Genomic DNA, 21430 nt, shown 5'->3' on the forward strand with positions numbered 1-21430 from the left:
AAGAGAGATTTGGGTATTTAAAGAGAAGAAGAGAACTAAATGAGAAATGACGAGAGAGGCACTGATGAGTCTTTCAGGCTTGTTTGCTGCTGAAATCAATGCCTTCATAACCCATAAGCATACTTTTCTTCGCTGAATCAAGCAGCATTGTTGGAACTTGTTGAACTCTGGAGTCAGTGACCTTCAGCCAACAGATTTGTATGTTTGTGTGTGGTCATGCAAGGGTTTTTTGCATCTGGCTAGGGTCTCTGCAGATCACAGTTATTGTTTTGCAGAGTCTCCAGAGAGTCTTAAGCGCCGGAACCGTCCTTGAAAATAGGACAAGTGTTCTACAATGTTAATATAGTGTTGAGCTGCATTGGAAAACAAATAGATGTCTGGATATCTGATTGTTCAGTCCTAATATGTTGATGACAGGTTTTTCAGTTCCCAAGCCGTAATGTATCCCCATAATGCAATTTCCTCCGGGATTATTAAAGTATCTATCTATCTATCTATATACTGTATAGTGGCCATTTATTAACGATACATTTCCCGTTTAACCTTGTCACTTGTCATTAAATGATGTTTATGGAAAGCACAGAGGTCCAATGTTAGTCAGCAGTGGAGGCCAAATACAGTAGAGGATCTGGTGTAGAGGTTTAATAAATAGAAGAGACAGACATGAAGGTATGTGTGGCTTCTCAGCTCTGAGTAGGTGTCGTTGTTCCTTTCAGAGAGAGGGAGAGGGTGTGTGTGTGTGTGTGTGTATGTGTGTGTGTGTGTGTGTGTGTGTGTGTGAGAGAGAGAGAGAGAGAGAGAGAGAGAGAGAGAGAGAGAGAGAGAGAGAGAGAGAGAGAGAGAGAGAGAGAGAGAGAGATAGGGTTCTGCTGGGATTATGCAAACCAGCACACACAGGAGCACTCTTGGTGTTATGCAATATTACATGTGCCGTTCTTTACAGACCACATCAGCCGTACCCTGACAAAATAAGAGTGTTGATCAGCACCAAAGGTCACATGAAAGGTAGTTGTTGTATCCTTATGGACAACTTACAGTATTTATGCTGTTGTATTGTTGAACAACCAGAGCCTTAAGATAAGCAGAGAAAACTCAGTATTACAAGTTGACATGGAAAGTTGTGGCATCCATCAGGACACATTGTTCATTGTCTCAGATTTCGAAACAACGTTTTTCACTGTTTAATAGAAGCTACAGACACAAAGCTTCCAATTGTTCTTGTTCTGTAGTTTCTAATCAGCCTCTGAAATAAAGCCGCTGGAATTTGGAGAAGTTCCTCCATTGTTACATAAACTTAAGTATCACAGATAGTGTGATTGCACAAGTCTTCATAATCAGTCATGTTTCTATGCTTGCATTCGGCTGACTTGTCAGACACGTTTTTGGGTTCCCTCTAGTGTCCTTTTCACGTCTGACACTTAAATACGTCTGGACTTTGCAGGCAGGATTACCCGAGTGAACAATTAACGTGACAATCAAAGATGGCAATAAGAGTAAGTATGAGACGACAGATATTATTTACATTTTTAAAAATACAGTCTGTATGTCCGTTCATTTGATGTCGCCGCAAGAGGGCACAAGCCAGTGACTTATTGTGCCAGTCCCAAGCCCAGATAAATACAGAGGGTTGTATCAGGAAGGGCATCTGATGTAAAACTTTTGCCAAATCAAACATGTGAATGAAATCTATGACTTCCATACTGGATCAGCCGAGGCCCGGGTTAACAATGACTGCCATCTGTGCTGTTCAGCTACAGGGTGCCGGTGGAAATTGGACTACTGTTGGTCAAATAAGGAGAGGAGAAAAGTGTGTTCATAGGAAGAGAGAGAAGAGGAACGCCAAGAGTATAGGACTGAGAGTAGGTACGCTGAATGTTGGAACTATGACAGGAAAAGGTAGAGAGTTGGTTGACATGATGCAGAGGAAGAAGGTAGATATACTGTGTGTCCAGGAGACCAGGTGGAAAGATAGCAAGGTTAGATGTTTAAGAGCAAGTTGTTCTATCATGGTGTAGATAGGAAGAGAAATGGATTACGAGTTATGTTGAAGGAGGAGTTTGTTAGGAATGAAGGTAAAAAGAGTGTCAGATAGAGGGATGATCTGAAGCTACAAATCGAAGGTGTGATGTTCAATGTTGTTAGTGGGTATGCTCCACAGGTAGGATGTGAGCTGGAGGAGAAGGAGAAATTCTGTTTGGACTTTGATAAAACGAATCAGAGCATACCTAAAAGTGTCATTGGTGCAGACTTCAATGGACATGTTGGTGCAGGAAAGAGGTGATGAGGAGGTGATGGGCAGATTTGGTATCCAGGAAAAGGATGCAGAAAGACAGATGGTGGTTGACTTTGCAAATAGGGTGGAAACGGCTATAGTGAATACTTTCTTCCAGAAGAGACAGGAACGAAGGGTGACCAATAAGTGACTGCAAAGTAGTGGTAGGCAAGAGTGTAGCCAAACAGCATAGGACGGTGGTGTGTAGGATGACTCTGGTGGTGAGGAAAATGACAGGGGCAAAGGCAGAGCAGAGGATGAAATGGTGGAAGCTGAAAAAGGAAAAGTGTTGCATGACATTTAGGAAAGAGTTAAGACAGGCTCTGGGTGGTCAGGAGGTGCTTCTAGATGACTAGACAACTACAGCTAATGTGATCAGGGAGACAGGTAGGAGAGTACTTGGTGTGTCATCTGGAAGGAAAGTAGATAAGGAGAGTTGGTGGTGGAATGAGGAGTGTATAAAGAGAAAGAGGTTAGCGAAGAAGAAGTGGGACACTGAGAGGAGTGACAAGAGTAGACAGGAGTACAGGGAGATGCAGCATAAGGTGAAAGTAGAGGTAGCAAAGACCAATCAAGGGGTTTATGATGACTTGTATGTTAGGTTAGACAGTAAGGAGGGAGAGACTGATCTATACAGGTTGGCAAGACAGAGAGACAGAGATGGGAAGGACGTGCAGCAGTTTAGGGTGATTAAGGATAAGGATGGAAGTCTATTGACAGGTGCCAGTAGTGTGATGGGAAGATAGAAAGAGTATTTTGAAGAGTTGATGAACGAGGAAAATGAGGGAGAACAAAGACCTGAAGAGGTGGCTGTTGTGGATCAGGAAGTAGCAAAGATTAGTCAGGATGAAGTGAGGAGGGCATTGAAGAGGATGAAGAGTGGAAAGGCAGTCAGTCCTGATGATATACCTGTGGATGTATAGAAGTGTCTAGGAGAGGTGGCAGTAGAGTTTCTGACTGGGTTGTTCAACAGGATCTTAGATAGTGAGAAGATGCCTGAGGAGTGGAGAAGTGTGCTGGTGCCCATTTTTAAGAACAGTGGAGATGTGCAGAGTTGGGGCAGCTACAGAAGAAATAAAGCTGATAAGCCACACAATGAAGTTATGGAAAAGAGTAATTGAAGCTAGACTAAGGGCAGAAGTGAGCATTTGTGAGCAGTAGTATGGTTTCAAGTCAAAAAAGAGTACTACAGATGCAGTATTTGCTTTGAGGATGTTGATAGAGAAGTACAGAGAAGGCCAGACGGAGCTGCATTGTGTTTTTGTAGATCTGGAGAAAACTTATGACAGGGCGCTTAAGACGGAGAGGAAGTGTGGTATTGTATGAGGAAGTCTGGAGTGGCATAGAAGTATTTTAGAGCGGTGTAGGACATGTATGAGGACTGTGAGACAGTGGTGAGGTGTGCTGTAGGTGTGACAGAGGAGTTCAAGGTGGAGGTGGGACTGCATCAGGAATCAGCTCTGAGCCCCCACTTGTTCTCTATTGTGATGGACAGGCTGACAGATGAGGTTAGACATGAATCTCCATGGACTATGATGTTTTCAGATGACATTGTGATCTGCGGTGAGAGCAGGGAACAGGTGGAGGAGAAGCTAGAGAGGTGGAGGTTTGTCCTGGAAAAGAGAGGAACGAAGGTTAGCCGCAGTAAGACAGAGTACATGTGTGGGAATGAGGGGGACCCAAGTGGAAGAGTGAGGTTACAGGGAGAAGAGATCAAGAAGGTAGAGTATTTTAATTGCTTTGGGTCAACAGTCCAGAGAAATTGAGAGTGTGGAAAAGAGGTGACGAAGGATGTACAGTCAGGATGGAACAGGTGGAGAAAAGTGTCAGGTGTAAAGTGTGATAGAGGAGTTTGAGCTAAAATGAAAGGAAAGGTGCAAAAAACTGGTGATATCAGCGATGTTGTTTGTTCTAGAGACAGTATCACTGCGGAAAAGACAGGAGACGGAGCTGTAGTGACCAGGATAGGATCAGGAATGAGTACATCAGAGGGACAGCACATGTTAGAGGTTTGGGGGATAAAGTCAGAGAGGCAAGACTAAGATTGTTTGGACATGTCCAGAAGAGAGATAGTGAATACAGTGTCGTGAAAAATTATTTACTCTCTTCCTGATTTCTGTGTTTTTTGCATAGTCATCACTCGCAAAAGTTTCAGATCATCAAACCAATGTTAATATCGCACAGAGACAACCCAAGGAAATTCAAAATGCAGTTCCTAAATGATGATTTTATTTACCAAGGGGAGATAAAAATACAAAAAACACAGAAATCAGGAAGGGGGCAAATACTTTTTCACGGCACTGTATATTGGTAGAAGGATGCTGAGTTATGAACTGCCAGGCTGGAGGCCTAGAGGAAGACCAAAGAGGAGGTTTATGGATGTAGTGAAAGAGGACATGAAGGTAGTTGGTGTGAGAGAAGAGGGTTAGATGCAGGCAGCAGATTCGCTGTGGCGACCCCTGAAGGGAAAAGCTGAACGGAAAAGAAGATGATGTTGACAATTAGCCATTTATAAATGTTGATGTTAAATTTAAATACATTGTATCTGACCACATCTGTGTTGGTCACACATTACTTACTTTTTTTTGGTAATTGTAAATACAGTAGGTGCTTAAATCTGTACCAAACATGAAACTTATCTAAATATTGTGAGCATTCGAAGGCTGAATTCAGGCAAGAGAAAAAAACTGAAAAAGGAACAGTTGAATAGTTGAAACTCCCATAATATTACCAGATACCTCTTCAGAAAACTCCTGGGTAAGAAAATGATTTATTAGACTTTTCATAATGACTCTTTTATTTAAAAAATACTTTATACAAAATACCTTTTGTATATACATTTTCCACACAGCAACAAGATATTGAAAAATGTTGTAACGTGCATACATAGACACACATCACATGTTGGTATTTTGTCACAAATTTTCCCTTTAAAAATAAAACAAAGACTAATTGCCCAAAATATAATAATATAATGTAACAATAATATAATGGAACAAGTTTACCTCATTTTGTTTCTTGAGACTACACATTGGGCAATATGTGCATCAAATTTCAAAAGAGGAAAGTGCTTTTTTTTGAGTTGTGTTTTAGAAACTTTCATCTGAAATCCTGCTACAGGATCACCCTGAGTTCAACTTTTATCATGTAAAAGGAAAAACTAAAACAAACATCCCAGCTTAGGAAATGGCACCACTTCTGTTCTTTGTTGGTGTGTGCAGAAGCTTTTGGTGGAAAATAACATAAACCAGTTTTTGAGTTTGCGCTCCAGAAAGGAAGCACGGTGGTGTGGCAGACAGATAGAACCCATTTCTGTACAGAGATATCAACGAGTAGCCCAGATGTCTTGATGTATGTGTTTTATGTGTGTTTTTTGTGTTCTGCAGACTGCAGCTTTATCACATCAGGTGATCCATGCTGACCAAATGAAGCTCATATTAAATGTTGACCTTTACGCATTTCTTTTCCCTGTTATTCTGGCGAAGCACGCAATCTGTTACAGTAACTACACAAAGGCTAATCCTGAATTGGCACAATGTGGATGCAGGTCTTCCTTTAGTTCATGTTGACAGATACCAACAAGAGCTTTGTGGAGTTAAACTTTTAAAGATACTTACTCTGCTACCACTCGCTGGATAATCAGAGCTTAGATGCTATATCCAATCAATGAGAGCTGGTATTTTGGTATTTGTTTACTTTCTGTTCTCTAAGACCTTGGTTTAAAAGCTCCAATTTGCCCCGAGTTACCCCTGTTTCAATATTGACGAATACACATTTATCTTTTTGTAAAACCGTTTCCATATTTCATGTTTTGCCAGATTAATCTTTGGACAGAATCTTAAGGTTATGTAATTCTTCTGGAAACCATAGAATAAAATGTGCAAGTAGCAGCTAATGCAGCAGGGAGCTACTTTTGGCAGGAGGAGGTAGCTCTCCAAGTACTTGTTGTATAACACCATTGATTAGTTTGAAAAGCCTTGCTGTTAAAGGAAAAAGAAGAAATTCTGCTTTACAGTGAAAGGCTTCCTCAGTGCAGACAACCTGCAGTCTTTCATGCTCAGTCCTCTTCCTCCTACTCATCCTCTGCCTCTTCTGCCCCTTCCTCCTCCTCACCAGACTCAAGCGTTCACGTCAAGTCATTTGACTCCTCCTTTGACTCGGTTGTTATGGTAATTCACCTTTCCCTATCCCCGGCACTCACCTGAGATGTAGTTAAGAATGCAGACGGGTTTCATAACACCACTCAATCAAAGAGACAGCCTTGATGCAGAAAGAGACAAACAGAAAAGCAGAGAAGAGATCACTAAAATGAGAAGTTCCTGGTTTTTATGAAATGGCGTTTAGGTGGTTCACAATGTGTCCAAGTCATTTATTTCTTTTCTTATGGCTTCTTGTCCTTGTTTTTGGCCATTACTCACTCTCAGACATTCAGGTCTTGCTTTTAGCGTCGTGCTAAACTACACATGAACCAGACTTCCATATAAGTACACTGGCATTGTAATATTGGACTGACTTAGCAGTTAGCAGAATTAGCACTGATCTGTTACATTGATTCACTAACCTCTGATTTGCATTGTTCTCGTATGGGCTTGACATGTGGACTAGAACCCAAAAAGAGTTTGCAGGATAATTACATATAATACAACTACCCACAACTGAAAGTAATATTTCTGTTATATAAAGTTAGACATAGCTAAAAGCATAGCTAAAAGAGCAAATATACACACTGTATAACTGAGCAATAATGATATAGAATTGTTAACTGTTTTCACTCAGCTAATTGTTTTTGTAGTGTTTGAAGTGTAATTTTTCATAATTTTCTAAATTCATCAAATTAAACTAAACATTTACTTAGCATTTTAAAAAAGTGTTTTTATAGTAAGAGAATTCCATTTTAATTTGTACTGTTTTTTCCTTTGTTGTATCTAACCTTTAGCTCTTACTTCATATTAGACTTTCGTGAATACTCAGAATACACAAATATAGTGTTTCCCTGTGCAGGATTTTACGAGAATCAGTTAACCCAAGTATCAGACTAGTCCACTTACACTGTGCTGAAGCCCTGTTTTCCTCTCTGTGGTCTGTGTGTTACCACACTGTGCCTAAAGTTCCTGAGGCTGTTATTTTTGTTTCAAAATTCTAATTGTCTAAATTTCATGAACCTGTTGAAGTCACACATTTCTGAAGCGATGAGTCACGTTTTTAGGGATGTGCTGATGCTCAAACAAGCTGTCTTATTTAGTCAGGTGAGAAATCCAACCTAGATATTCATCTGTATCACTGGGGTACAGGGGGGATAGAATTATAGCATGGGGGCAGTTTCTGCATCTGGTGTTGGCCAGCTGGAGGTTGTAAAAAGTCCATTAATGCAAATCAGTGCCAAAAACAAGACATTACCAAAAGGGTTGTTTCTGAGCCTGAACAATTTGAGGCGTGGACATAAAAAGCAAAAGGCCATTTGTCAACAAGATAATGCATGAGAATTATAACCTGTGAAACCTCCACTGTTTTCTCTTCCATTTGTTTAAGTAAAGACTTTTAATAAACAGGATTAATAGTGAAATATATTTGACTTTTTTGTTTTACTTTTTTTTGCCCATGTGTCTATTTTATCCAACGTAAACTCAAAGGAGTTTTGAGCATTTCCTGTTGCATCATTGCATTTTTTTTTTTAACGTATGTGGATAGTTTAAAGATGTGGATTGATGAGCCCTCCACACATGTGCAAAAACTGCCTTATTTACCTGTAATTCAACTTGACTGCAGGCAGTTTTATCACGTCAAAGATATCGATGGAACAGATATTATAAAATAAAACACATATCATGATCTGAATGAAAAGTCTGCTGCGGAGAACTCTTCCCCAGCCTTGCCCTGAATATTTTAAACCAATAAGAGAACAAGTCAGAGGTCGGTGACACACATACATACAGAAATCAGTATCTCTTTCATACATATATACAAATGCACGCATACACACTGTCACATGCACACACAGTGCACAGTTTTGAGATGAGACCTCAAAGGGTGTTTGCTTTAGTTTGAAGTGGATTTGTTTCCAACTGGAAAGAGTTGGGCAGCAATTGAGTGACGGTTATACTGTAATGGGATTGACAGCTTAGGATCAGGTTAATAAATGGGGAGACTGTACATGGTTGCACTCACTGTGATGCTGGACACCCATAAAGCAGGTGGGAAAAGTGGTGACGTGGTGGCTCTAGAAGTATACAGCAAACCAAACCGGGAGGCATATTACAATAGGAGAGGTGGCCGATGTGACATGATATAGAGAAAGTGTTTTCTGTTGCATATGAATGTTTATAAATACACAACAGATTTGAGCTTACATTAAGGTTTGATTTTTGATGCATTCTGATTGCCACGTCTCTTCATCAAGCTGTCAAACATTCCCTGCATTTGTATTTTTCTCTCTCTAAAGAAATCATTTTCCATATCACAGACATTTTGGAGGTTGCGGAGATTTGAATATATGCATCATTTAACCTGCAGCATCTTTGAGATCAGGCTACGTTAGCAATGGTTGCTTCCTCCAGGACTTTAACCCTGTCAGTTAATATTTTTCTGATGTTCATCAATATTATTGAATGAATAATGGATCCAATGAGGAGGTGATGTTTGATGTGGTAGTGAAGTCTGTTCCACACCAGTCTCCTGAGAGCTTACGGTTGTTTCTGCTAATTTTTTGGTCTTCTATTAATTCTATCATACTGCAGTTGCTGTATTAATCCATGGAAACTTTTGACAAACTACATATTCATCACTACATCTCAGATAGACAGTAAGTAGGTGCCTAATGAGCATAGTGAAGCTTTTAAAAACTGTACTGTACAGGCAAACATTTTATCTCAGGAGTGGGTAGAGATTTAACAGAAGAGTAATTAGTTGAAACAGAAACATGTCTACAAATGAATGTTGTGTTGGATGTGCAGAATTTTTTGTGACTTTCATCCTTATGTGACCAAAAACAATCCGAGGGTTTGGGACAAACTTACTAGCAATGTACTAAGCGCAAGTTTCTGAGACTATAAAGAGTGTCTTTAAATTATATTTTCAGTAAAATCAACTCTGTGTGACTCCTGGAATGAGTTAATTTTTCAGATTTTTATTTGACAACAATAATGATTATCACAATCACCCATTATTAATTTTATTGTCATTGACTACGTATTTGACTAATTGACTAATTGTTTCAGTGCTAATTGTATCAGATCTTCTAGCTCTGCAGAGCAGGTCTGTCAGTTCTTCCCCTTGGGTGGTCTGGTAATGAGCTGCCATTAGTGTCTAATCAGACCATTATCTGGCCTGCAGCCTCCATCTGCAATACTGTTTGATTTTACCTGTCGATGTAGGTGGACAGGATTGACGGAGTGTGGTAATATTTTGTAGTGTTTCCACAGGCTCTGCTCTATGTCTTTGTTTGAAGCATGTGGGAGTTCCCTTCTCCTTCACTTCCACAAGAAAGAATTATTAGTGACATGTGACCTTTCTTAGACAGAGTTTTTGGCGGGCCAATACTGGAACCAGTCAAGTCCTGCAGCGATGATGTAAGCATCCAAGCTGCATCACCGCTAGGGCTCATGCATAGTGATTTGCTGACATTATTCTCCCCATTACAATTAATCATTAATGTGTACATTTTTGGGAGATATTCAATCCAACTGCAGATACCATCATCTAAAAGTGTGCAAATTTTTTGAGACCTTACTCTATTCTTTTAGATATTTTGCGTTAGTATGTCTTTTCAGCACCTATTAACATCTGATTGGGTTCTTCAACTGAGGTAAAAAAAAAATCAACAACAACCAGCGTACAGTTGTTATAGTCAGGAGCTCTCAACAGCTGTCCTGAGAGAGCAGCGCTCAGAGCTAAAACAGTTGTGCAAACATTTGAGAGTGAGCGAGTGCATGCATTATTCATCTTTTGATTTTGATTTTTTTCTCACCCGAGAGCTGCCACCTTATCGTGGTGGGGGAGTTTGAGTGCCCGAATGATCCAAGGAGCTATGTTGTCAGGGGCTTTATGCTCCTGCTAGGGTCTCCCTTGGCAAACAGGTCCTGGGTGACAGGCCAGACGAAGAGCAATAACAAAACCCTTATGGCAAATAAAACAGCAAGGACCGTGACGTCAGCCAGTATCGCACAACCGGGGCGCCACCCTGAAGCCAGGCCCGGGGTTGGGGCTTGTATGCGAGCGCCTGGTGGCCAGGCCTCTGCCCACACGGCCCGGCCAGGCTCGGCCCGAAAGCAGAACGTGGGCCTAACCTTCAGTGGACTCACCACCCGTCGAGGAAACCGTAGGGGACGGGTGCAGTTTGGATTGAGTGGCAGTTGTCGGCATGGGGCTCAATGACCCAATCCCCAGACAAAGAGTCTAGCTCTAGGGACATGGAATGTCATCTCGTTGGGGGGAAATGAGTCAGAGCTTGTGAGGGAGGTTGAGAGGTACGGACTAGATATCACCTCCACCCACAGCTTGGGCTCTGGATCCCAAACCCTTGAGAGGGGCTTGACTCTCCACCTTTCTGGTGTTGCCCAAGGTGAGAGGCGAAGGGCTGGTGTGGGCTTGCTTATAGCCCCACAGCTCAGCCGTCATACGTTGGAGTTCACTCCAGTGAACGAGAGGGTTGCGTCCCTGCGCCTTCGGTTTGGGGACAGGTGTCTCACTGTTGTTTAGGCCAACAGGCCAAACAGCAGTGTAGAATAATGGGACTCCATTATTCTCCTTGGGGACTTGAATGCTCACATGGGCAAAGACAGTGAGACCTGGAAAGGGGTGACTGGGATGAACGGGCTCCCTGATCTGAACACTAGTGGTGTTCTACTATTGGACTTCTGTGCTATTCAGTTTGTCCATAAAGAACACCTTGTTCAACCACAGGGATGTCCATAAGTGCACATGGCACCAGGGCACCCTAGGCTGGAGGTCGATGATCGACTTCGATGATGTATCATCAGACCTCCGACTGAGGACACTCAGGTGAAGAGATGGGTAGAGCTGTCAACTGATCACGACGTGGTGGTGAGCTGGTTCCGCTGACAGAGTAGGGGGCCGGACAGGCTCTTCAGGCCCAAACGTGTTTTGAGAGTCTGTTGGGAACGTCTGACAGAAAACCCTCTGTCAATGAGGTCTTCAACTCCCACCTCCGGGAAAGCTTCTCTCAGATCCCGCAGGAGGCTGGGGACATTGAGTCAGAGTGGACCATGTTCTCCACCTCCATTGTCTAAGCGGCTGCTCAGAGCTGTGGTTTCAAGGTCTCTGGTGCCTGTCGTGGCGGTAACCCCTGAACCTGGTGGTGGACACCAGAAGTAAGGGATGCCGTCAAGCTGAAAGAGGAGTCTTATCAAATCTTGTTAAATTGTGGGAGGCAGCTGATAGGTACAGGCAGGCCAGGCGTACTGCAGCTCGAGTAGTCATGGAGAGTGGTTCAGGGCCCTTTGCTGAGGGCTGTCCGGTCCCTGTATGACCGAAGCCAGAGCTTGGTGTGCATTGCTGGCATTAGGTCAGACCTGTTCAAGGTGTATGTTGGAACCCAGCAGGGCTGCCCTCTATCACTTGTTCTGTTCATTATCTTAATGGACAGAATTTCAAGGCGCAGCCGGGATCCGGAGGGAGTCCGGTTTGGGGACCAAAGGATTTCATCTCTGCTTTTTTTCGAATGATGTTGTCCTGTTGGCCTCATCAAACCTGGGCCTTCAGTGTGCACTGGGACAGTTTACAGCTGAGTGTGACGCAAGTGGGATGAGGAGCAGCACCTCTAAATTCGAGACCATGGTTCTTGACCGAAAAAGGGTGGTGTGCCCTTTTCGGGTCGGTGGAGAGTCTGTGCCCCAAGTGGAGGAGTTTAATTATCTTGGGGTCTTGTTCACGAGTGATGGATGGATGCATGGATGGATGGATGGATGATTTTCATTTATAAATTCATCCAGAGTTCAAGACTAAGCCTCTTCTTGCATTCATTTGGAGAGTTGGCCTCCCACCTCTACTCAACCCCCTCCCACTAAAGAAACATGCAAAATATTTTATTTATAGTCTAAGTAATTTATATATGCACTCATTTCATTTCAGCAAAGCATGATCATCACTAATGTGTTTCACCATCCTTATTAATGACTGCTCTCCTTTGCTCTGATCTCGTGTTCCTACCGAGGGCGAACTCATCCATGCGTCACACTAAGACTCACACAGTGAGGTCGACGAGTCAGGTTGAGGTTGAAGTCGGTATGATACATGCAATAAAAACTTAGATAAGTCTTGACCACAACATGCAAGCTGGTTTTTCAAATGCATCGCTACCAGGATGTTAACAGCTCCTCACCAAGCATAGGAAGAATACATGTGACAGAGGCAGAATATAAACGGAAAATGATTCATTTTGCACTGTAGAAAAAAACTTGCTTGACAAACTGCCTTTTTTGTTTTGTTGAACAAGTAATGGAAGGCCTGTGAATTATAACTCATTTAACTGTCCATATATTCCAGTCCAGATTTTCTGTTGTTTAAAATTACTTGTCAAAACATGTCTTACTTAGATAATCTCTATTTTGAAATTCGATTCTTTTCATATATGATCATTACTCTTTCAGCATTGCCTGTCTTATGACTGGAAATTAAATGTGTTTTGCATCTAAATGCTAAACAGAAAACAATTTAATAATTACTTTTTTGGGCCATCAATCAATCAGACTGGCCCTCTGAAAACTCCACGTGGGAAGTTCTTTGTCTTTGGCACAAATTTCTGCTTATAAGGGTCAAGAATGAACAGAAAGGATTTTGGTTGTCAAAGATTAAAATGACCTCACAAAACAACATTTTGACCGTAACTCAAGTGTTCCTATATTAGCCAATGTTAAGTGACCTCTAAAGGAAGAAGTGATCTCATTCAGAGAGCCTGATTGCCCTTGGGCATCAGCTGAAGCTCTGGGACAGCTAACAGAACCTTACCTGATGACCTCAGGTTACAAACAGGTGCAGAGGATGTCAGGAGATTGGAGATACACTTGGCAGCAAATCCTGTATGTGCTTAAAAATGATCAAGAAAATTGATTCTAAAATAAACTGGAATCCAATTGGAGGTTAAAAACAATGTTCCTTGTTTCTGGTTCTAACTTTACCAGTTGTAGTTTTTGCACACGTTGGTAACTCAAGCATGTGAACAGATACAGAGGTCTGCAACACCATCTGGGTGGTTTCTGGTGGATAAAACTGAAGTACTCTCAGACAGTTTCCTGAGCTGCATAAAAGTGATGACATTTCATATCCCAAAGGTCAACTGCACTGTGACATCATAGTTTTCTTCTAAAATATCTGCTGGTCTTTGAAGAATTACTCTGCCACAAACAAGCTGCTTTACCAATATTGACCTTGATATCCTTGTCATCGTACAATCGTACTTCTTAATAAGTCTTTTGTAAAAAGTATTTTGTCTAGACATCCAAGAACACTTCATACTTTTTTATTTTTAATATCTTTGAATTCCTTCAGGGTTATTGCTGAATGTTTTGTATATTGAGTCTGGACAGACTTGGAGGTAAACTCCAACTTGACTTGTTTAAGGAGAGGCTCACTGTGAAGTGGTACTTCTAAAGTTTGCGGTGAAGGGTCCCTACGGGTGGCATTACTGGAAAAGCTGCACCTACTTTTTTTTATATTATCTACCTGGGAGTCATCTTCCACAGTGTCAGAAACAACCATAGAGACAAGCTCTTCATGCAGACCGGTATCCAGCAGCTGCTGCAGGGATTACATTTCTGCTCACAGCGTAATTCCTATTCTAAACGTTTTGACGTTAGGTATAAATGTCTGAACAGGCTCTGTGTGCTAGATTTGTCAAGATTTTCACCTTTATTCTCTCTGTCCTTTCTGTAGGTGAAAGCCCTCACCCTGTTTGTCACACATTACCCCCCACTGTGTGAGTTAGAGCGGGTGTATCCCGTGCATGTGTCAAACTACCACATGGCTTTCCTTCTCAATGAGCCTGACATCACTGCTGACACAGAAGGTGTGTGTTCTTTTTTGTGTGCACATGAAAATGCTGATGGGTGTTGCTAATAATTAATTGTAATTTCCAGGTCGTTATCACTTTTGAGATTTAAATGTGTTTTTGACAGACGGAGAGGTTCAGCCAGAGTTCATCACTTTCCTCTACCAGCTAACAGAAGGAGCTGCTGGGCGGAGCTACGGCCTTAATGTTGCCCGATTGGCTGACATACCAGATTCTATTCTACACACAGCTGCACGTAAAGCCCAGGAGCTGGAGAGCATGGTCGATGTCAGGAGGTAATTAAGTTTCAGAATGTGAAGCTTAGGATCCACAGTGTCTTGTTTGCAATAACTTAAGGACTAAACTTGTGATCTCCAGCCTTTAATTACTTCGATTTTTTACGTAAAAATTTATCACTTAATGTCTCTCACGTGTCCTTCAACTTTCTGCAGGTTGAATACTAAAAATTGATGGAATATCTCCCCAAACGCCATTCTCTTCCCTTTCTTTTGGAAAGATACTCAAACATGGCTAAGCACACAGTGCAAAAAGACTTTGCACTGAAATTAATGTGATTTAATCTCAGCGCAAATGAACCAGAAAAACCCTAACCAGAAAATGTACTGAGAATGAGAACATCTGCAAGCAGGTTTATAACAGTTTGAAACATGTGAAACAGGCTTAGTTTAGGCTTTGTGTGCAGATATATGTTGTATGTGGTGCACTTCTACACTCGCACATACTTTTTTCTTAAATAAATGAATAAATAATTTATAAAATAATCACTGTGGTAAGTACAGCCCTAAGCTTGAGGAAGACATACCACCACCACTGTGCTCTTATGAGAGCTGCCTTTCAGGTGTCTCCATGATTTTGAGTAAACCAAAATAAGTTCATGTGTGATTAAGTTCTAGCAGATAGGTCATTAAGAGTACACAGTTTTTTTTACTGTCTGTCTCTGTAACAGACAGCCTGCTGGGAGTTGAATGCTGTGTGGCCTCTCCTGAAGTGAAGTCACCATATGAAAAATCACCATACTCTAACAGTGTAATCCCTCCTATATGAAATGTTTGTCCTTTATTGGACTGAAGCAGAGCTGACAACACAATATCCATACACAGGGGAGCTGAGCTGCTTGCTGGAGATTAAAAGCAGCAATTTTATTGTAGTGTGACACAGCTGTGTGTCAGAGTATAATGTACTCAGAGGCTATGTAGAGGTTTACAGTAGTTTTACATGCTGTATGTCATTTAAGCCATATTTATGTCTTTGTCTCCATCTTTCCAGGAAGACTAAGAAACTTCTGTCGGATCTCTGGAGCGTATCAGACCGGTCGACTCTGATGGAGTGGCTTCAATCACACTCTTGACATCTGTCAAAATTAGAAGAATACACACAAGAGAGAACCCCTAGAAGAATAGTCACATCCACAGGAGTAAACATATGTTTCAGGGAGGACATTTGAAGCATTTCAGAATCTTTTCATCACCATAATAATTTGTTGCAACAGCATTGTCGTAACTGATACAGATTGATCAAGATTTTATCTACCAGACTGAATGTGTGTCTGTGTATTTGGTGCTTACATTAAAAACTGATGAAGCTGTTACAAATTCATGTGTTTTGGACTGAACTGAAATTATTCATGAATAAGTAAACAGTGATGTAGCAGTACCAGAGATTGTTGTCATAAGCCCCTCAGTGACCCACTCAGATTTAATGGTGTGCTGTCTTGAGGCTTAATAGGTCTTGTCCTGTGGTAGACCTCACCAAAACCAACAGAAATATGTCACCTACCAATTCAGTACAACACTTCTAGGTTGGAAAGTACAATAAGCATTCTGGTGGCTTTAGTCATGGTTGAATACTGTAGTTTGTTTTCACACACCGTGGACTAACTACTATTTGTGTTAACTCCATATCTAACATACAACTAACGCTCCACCTGTATTTTTTTAAGATACTGATTATGATCCTCGAAGGAAAATTAAGAATGCACAATCTAGTATGTTAGTCAATCTCTCTCTCTCTCTCTCTCTCTCTCTCTCTCTCTCTCTCTCTCTCTCTCTCTCTCTCTCTCTCTCATATATATATATATGTATATATATATATCACAAAAATTAAAGGAACATTTAAAAGAAACACATTAGATCCATCCGATCTCAATATGAAGTTGGATATCTCTACAAATAATGACAGTACAATGTCTTAGGAACAAAAGGATTCCAATCTTTTAATGGAAATAAAAGTTTTCAGCCTACAGAGGGCTTATTTGTGTAGACACCCTAAAATCAGAGTGAAATGAATATGTGGCAGGCTACTCCATTTTTTCAAAAACTTAATTTCTGCAACTCAAAATGCTTTTCAGTATCTTGTGTGGCCCCCACGAGCTTGTATGCATGCTTGACAACGTCGTGGCATGCTCCTAATGAGACGACAGATGGTGTTTTGTGGAATTTCCTTCCAGACCTGTATGAGGGCATCCCTGAGCTGTTGTACAGTCTGAGGAGCAACCTGGCGGCGCCTAATGGACTTAAACATAATGTCCCACAGATTTTCTGTTGGGTTTAAGTCATGGGATGGTGAAGGCCATTCAATTGTTTCAATTCCTTCACCCTCAGGGTACTGCCTGCATACTCTTGCCACACGAGGCCAGGCATTGTCGTGCATTAGGAGGATACCAGGACCTACTGCACCAGCGTAGGGTCTGACAATGGGTTCAAGATCTCATCTCGATACTTTATGGCAGTCAGAGCACCATTTCCTAGGCAGTAGAGGTCTGTGTGTCCCTCCATGGATATGCCTCCCCAGACCATCACCGACCCACCACCAAACCTGTCATGTTGAACGACGTTGCAGGCAGCATAATGTTCCCCTAGTCTTCTCCAGACGTCTATCACAGGTGCTCAGGGTGAACCTGCTCTCGTTTGTGGCAATTGAGCAAATGCCAGTCGAGCTCCATGGTGCTGGGCAGTGAGCACAGTGCCCACTACAGCAGTGGTCCCCAACCCCCGGGCCGCGGACCGGTACTGGTCCGTGGGCCATTTGGTACTGGGCCGCACAGAAAGAGAAAATAATTTACATTACTTCCATTTTATTTATTTTTGTCTGAAAGATGTTTTATTTTGAAAAATTTCCCAATTCTCTTACATCCGTCTACGTCAGTGGTCCCAAACCACCGGGTCGCAACCCGGTACCAAATCGCAGAGTAGACCGAACGTCCGGAACACACTTCAGGTGTCATTGTCTCCTGTTACCCCTAGATCAGCGGTCCCCAACCACTAATTCTCATTATTTTAACTATTATTATTTGATTGACTTGTCCACCCTTTTATTGGAAATGATCAGTATTTTTCCTACGTTGAATACACTGATTGTATGTCGCTATATTTCAAAATAAACTTCATCAGTGCAGTCACTTGAATCGAGTTTTTAATATAATTATTTCTTAAGATTATTTAGTTTACAGAAATGTTGATTGTCAATTTATGACAAAAAAGGTTGTTTACTGTCTGTTGATGTCTGCATTTTACATGAAACCACTGCAGAATGATTTATTATTAGATTACAGCTGTCCTGGTGTCATAAACTATTATCGAGCAAATGAAGACCGGTCCGTGAAAATATCGTCTTAGATTAAACCGGTCTGTGGCGCAAAAAAGGTTGGAGACCGCTGCACTACAGGACGTCAGGCCCTCAGGCCACCTTCGTGGAGCCTGTTCTTGATTGTTTGGGTAGAGACATTCACACCAGTGGCCCTCTGGAGGTCATTCTGTGGGGCACGAGCAGTGCTCAGCCTGTTTCGCCTTGCACAAAGTAGCAGGTACTGGTCCTGCTGATGGGTTGAGGACCTTCTACAGCCCTGTCCAGCTCTCAGAGAATAACCACCAGTCTCCTGAAATCTCCTCCATGTTCTGGAGATTGTGTTGGGAGATACATTTAACGTTCTTGCTGCAGCACGTGTGGATGTGCCACCCTGGAGAAGTTGGACAACCTGTGCAACTTCTGTAGGGTTAAGGAATCGCCTCATACTGCCAGTAGAGATAATCACTCAAGCCAAAACCAGCACGAGTGGAAAACCAGCCAAAAAAGATCAAGAGGGAGAAACTTGAGATGACCTCCACATGTGAAACCAGTCCTGTTTTGAGGGTTTTCTAATTGTTGCCACTGTAGTGCACCTGTTGTTAATTCCATGAACACCAATACAGATGAAAGTGATTAACGATGCCCTCAGCTGTTAAACCAACCAGAAAATTATCAGACAAGTTTAACTGATTTCATGCCAGGCCCAGTTAAAAAGTGGTCCTTTAATTTTTGTGAACAGTGTGTATATATATAGTATATATATATATATATATATACACACACACACACACACACACACACACACACACACACACGCAGGTGTATATGTATATAACATATAAAGACACTCCTCAACTTCCATTTTAGTTACGTTCCGAGCGGCTGAACGTAGTGTGAAAATGAACATAAGTTGTTGCTGTATGTTCCAGTAATGTGTGACCGTTCATACTGTATGTACATCCATAAATTCTATTACCGTATCTTATAAAAACACCGCTTCTTTTGACAGCCATTATCACTTGTAGACTCAAGCTTTTGACCCACCATATTTGCTTAGGGTTACAAATACGCAAAACAATGTATATGTAAACACAGAGATCACAGATACGACGTCTTAACACAAGGGTAACACGCAATCAACTGGGAAAGAGGCAAGGCATGTAAACAATGGACGCAGTGTCAAACGTAAGATCGTTGAACGTCTCGTACTACGGAGAGCGCTCTAAACTCAAAAATTCACAATTTTTTTTTTTTACAAAAGTACTTTACAGACAGTTCAAACGTAAAATCGAAAAAACGTAAGACGAATGAATGTAAGTAGAGGAGCATCTGTATATATACAGTGTAAGTGTGTACAGGCCCCTGAAATACAACCACAAGGGGGCCTTTAGGCATGCAATGGGAGGTAGAGTGGCGGGCAGCTCCTTTTTTTGGTGCGCTCCCAAATGAGCAGGCTGTGAGGGGGGGGCAGCGCCTTGCTCAAGGGCACCTCGCAGTGCTCCGGAGGTGAGCTGACACCTCAAACTGTCATCTCACACTCCGGGTGTTTTTCGACGGGAGCGGGAATCGAATTGCCGATCTTGGAACATTGGAAAACCCGCTCTACCACTGATCCACTTCCGCCCATAAATCCGCGAACTCCGAGATCAGTGCGCATCAACAGAGGGAGGGAGGGAGAGACTTAGTGGGCGTGTGTGTGTGAGAGAGAGAGACTGGTCCACTGTCAAAGCCGATTACGGTTGATCGCGTCTGTGATTCTGACACTGCCTGTCCAACTGAGGGTTCCACCCTTGGTGAATGACACGACTAGCGGTTTATCACGCTTGTTGTTTATTTCTAGAAGTGCGATTTTTTTTTTTTTTTGGGTGCAGGACATGGATTTCTTCTAGCCTGTGTGGGACATCTCCACTATTGAGTTCTTCTGCAGAAGCGTTCTCGTCAGCGCTACAACTTTTCCGTGCGCCACAGCGCCGGAGAACCGCGCGTCAGTCAATCTGTGGGGGAAAGTTACCGCGCAGACCCCGACCACCATGGGTTCGCGGTGAGAGCACCGATTGACACATTTTCTTCTTTCTTTCGAGTCGCTCGACAAAAATGCAGAAGAGCGTCCGCTACAACGAGGGCCATGCGCTGTTCCTCTCCGTTGTGGCGCGTAAAGAAGGCACCAAGCGCGGATACTTGAGCAAAAAGACGGCGGAAAACAGCCGCTGGCACGATAAGTTCTTTGCCCTTTACCAGAATGTGCTGTTCTACTTCGAGAACGAGCAGAGCGCACGACCGGCTGGGATTTACCTGTTGGAGGGGTGCACATGCGAGCGCGCACCGGCGCCCAAGACGTCCAACACTGGGAGAGAAGCGCTGGACAAACAGGTGAGAGCCTTCGGTGAGCCCAGCGTTGTGACCCGATAAACCCTTCATGAATGGTGCAACTCAATAAAACGCACTGAAATTGGAGAATTAATTAAATACATATTTAATCAAATATCCCACTGCTTTTACACTAATTATTTAAATTTCTGATTTGTTTGCTGTATGTTCTTTTAAATCACAAGGTGATGACACAAGTCGATAATGCAGCAAAATAAAGTGTTTGCAGTAGAACAATTTCTGTAATCTCGGTCCATCATGTCCGTGCAGGTGACCACACAAAGATTCGGACACAATGTTGGCTCAGAGAGGAGTTCCAACTGCTCGTTTCTTCCATTAAAAAGCAAAACCAGGCTGCAGCAGTGACTCCTCAGTATCCTCAGTTATTCTGAAGCCCCCCCCCCCCCTTCTTCAGCAAATTTACTGCACAGACATACATTTTCCACCTGTTGAGCGTTTACTTACTATTTTCAATGCGCCAGACTAGCAACAGGTTCTTGTATTTAACCCCATAAATTCATTTTCCTCATTTAAATTACTAAATCTAAACTATTATTTATATTTCATTAATATATCCTCCCTTAAATGTCGATAGCGATAATATTCCAAATGATTTTTGTGCCATGTTCGCAGCAGGAGATATTTAGATGATGTGATCCAGACTTCCCCCGTGGTTTGAAGTAGCGCACATGTGTGTTTAATAACCTTTATATGTTATAATAGATCAACTGCAGCTGCAAAAGATTGGAGCTTTATGACTTTAAATGAAGGGGAGACTTTTGAGCAACAAGCTCAGTGACTGAGCCTCTGGAAGTTGCCTCAGCGAGGTTGCTCTAATAGTCAGGTTGATCTTGTTGCTAGGAAACATCTGAATTACAATTTGCACATGCGATTCATTGAGAAAAAATGAAAGGCAGATGCACTGGTCACATTAATCCCAAGGGTTTTTCTTTTCAGCAAACACTCGTCCTTGTAATTACCAAAAAAGAAAGAAAACTTGCCTCCACTTCACCAAAGTAATCAGAGAAAATAGAAAGATTCCTGCCTCTGAAACCAGTTTTCAGCTGTGCGTGTGCGTGCGTGTGCGTGCGTGTGTTGCGTGTGTGCTCGCGGACGCGCACGGGCATTTTGCCCATTCAAAGTAGGGGGAAGACTACATTGGAAAATGTTGACATTTGACAATTTTGCACTTATTTTCGAGAGAA

General features: G+C 42.1%; 2 protein-coding genes across 5 annotated transcripts in view; both read left to right on the plus strand.

Annotated features, from left to right (window-relative positions):
- msh3 (mutS homolog 3 (E. coli)) overlaps nt 1–16297 on the plus strand; it is a 51331-nt gene extending 35034 nt beyond the window's left edge. For all 3 annotated transcript variants that reach the window (XM_068311833.1, XM_068311836.1, XM_068311835.1), the window contains exons 22-24: nt 14159–14291; nt 14401–14569; nt 15561–16297. In XM_068311833.1, coding sequence (XP_068167934.1) covers nt 14159–14291; nt 14401–14569; nt 15561–15642 — 384 coding nt within the window. In that variant the 3' untranslated portion in view covers nt 15643–16297. The remainder of the gene's footprint in view (nt 1–14158; nt 14292–14400; nt 14570–15560) is intronic.
- Nucleotides 16298–19695: 3398 nt separating this feature from the next.
- The window catches only part of rasgrf2b (Ras protein-specific guanine nucleotide-releasing factor 2b), a 57056-nt gene continuing 55321 nt past the window's right edge, over nt 19696–21430 (plus strand). For both annotated transcript variants that reach the window (XM_068311837.1, XM_068311838.1), the window contains exon 1: nt 19696–20228. In XM_068311837.1, the coding sequence (XP_068167938.1) occupies nt 19953–20228 (276 nt within the window). In that variant the 5' untranslated portion in view covers nt 19696–19952. The remainder of the gene's footprint in view (nt 20229–21430) is intronic.

Source organism: Antennarius striatus, chromosome 3 (genome assembly GCF_040054535.1).
Source record: "Antennarius striatus isolate MH-2024 chromosome 3, ASM4005453v1, whole genome shotgun sequence".
NCBI classification, from domain to species: Eukaryota; Metazoa; Chordata; class Actinopteri; order Lophiiformes; family Antennariidae; genus Antennarius; species Antennarius striatus.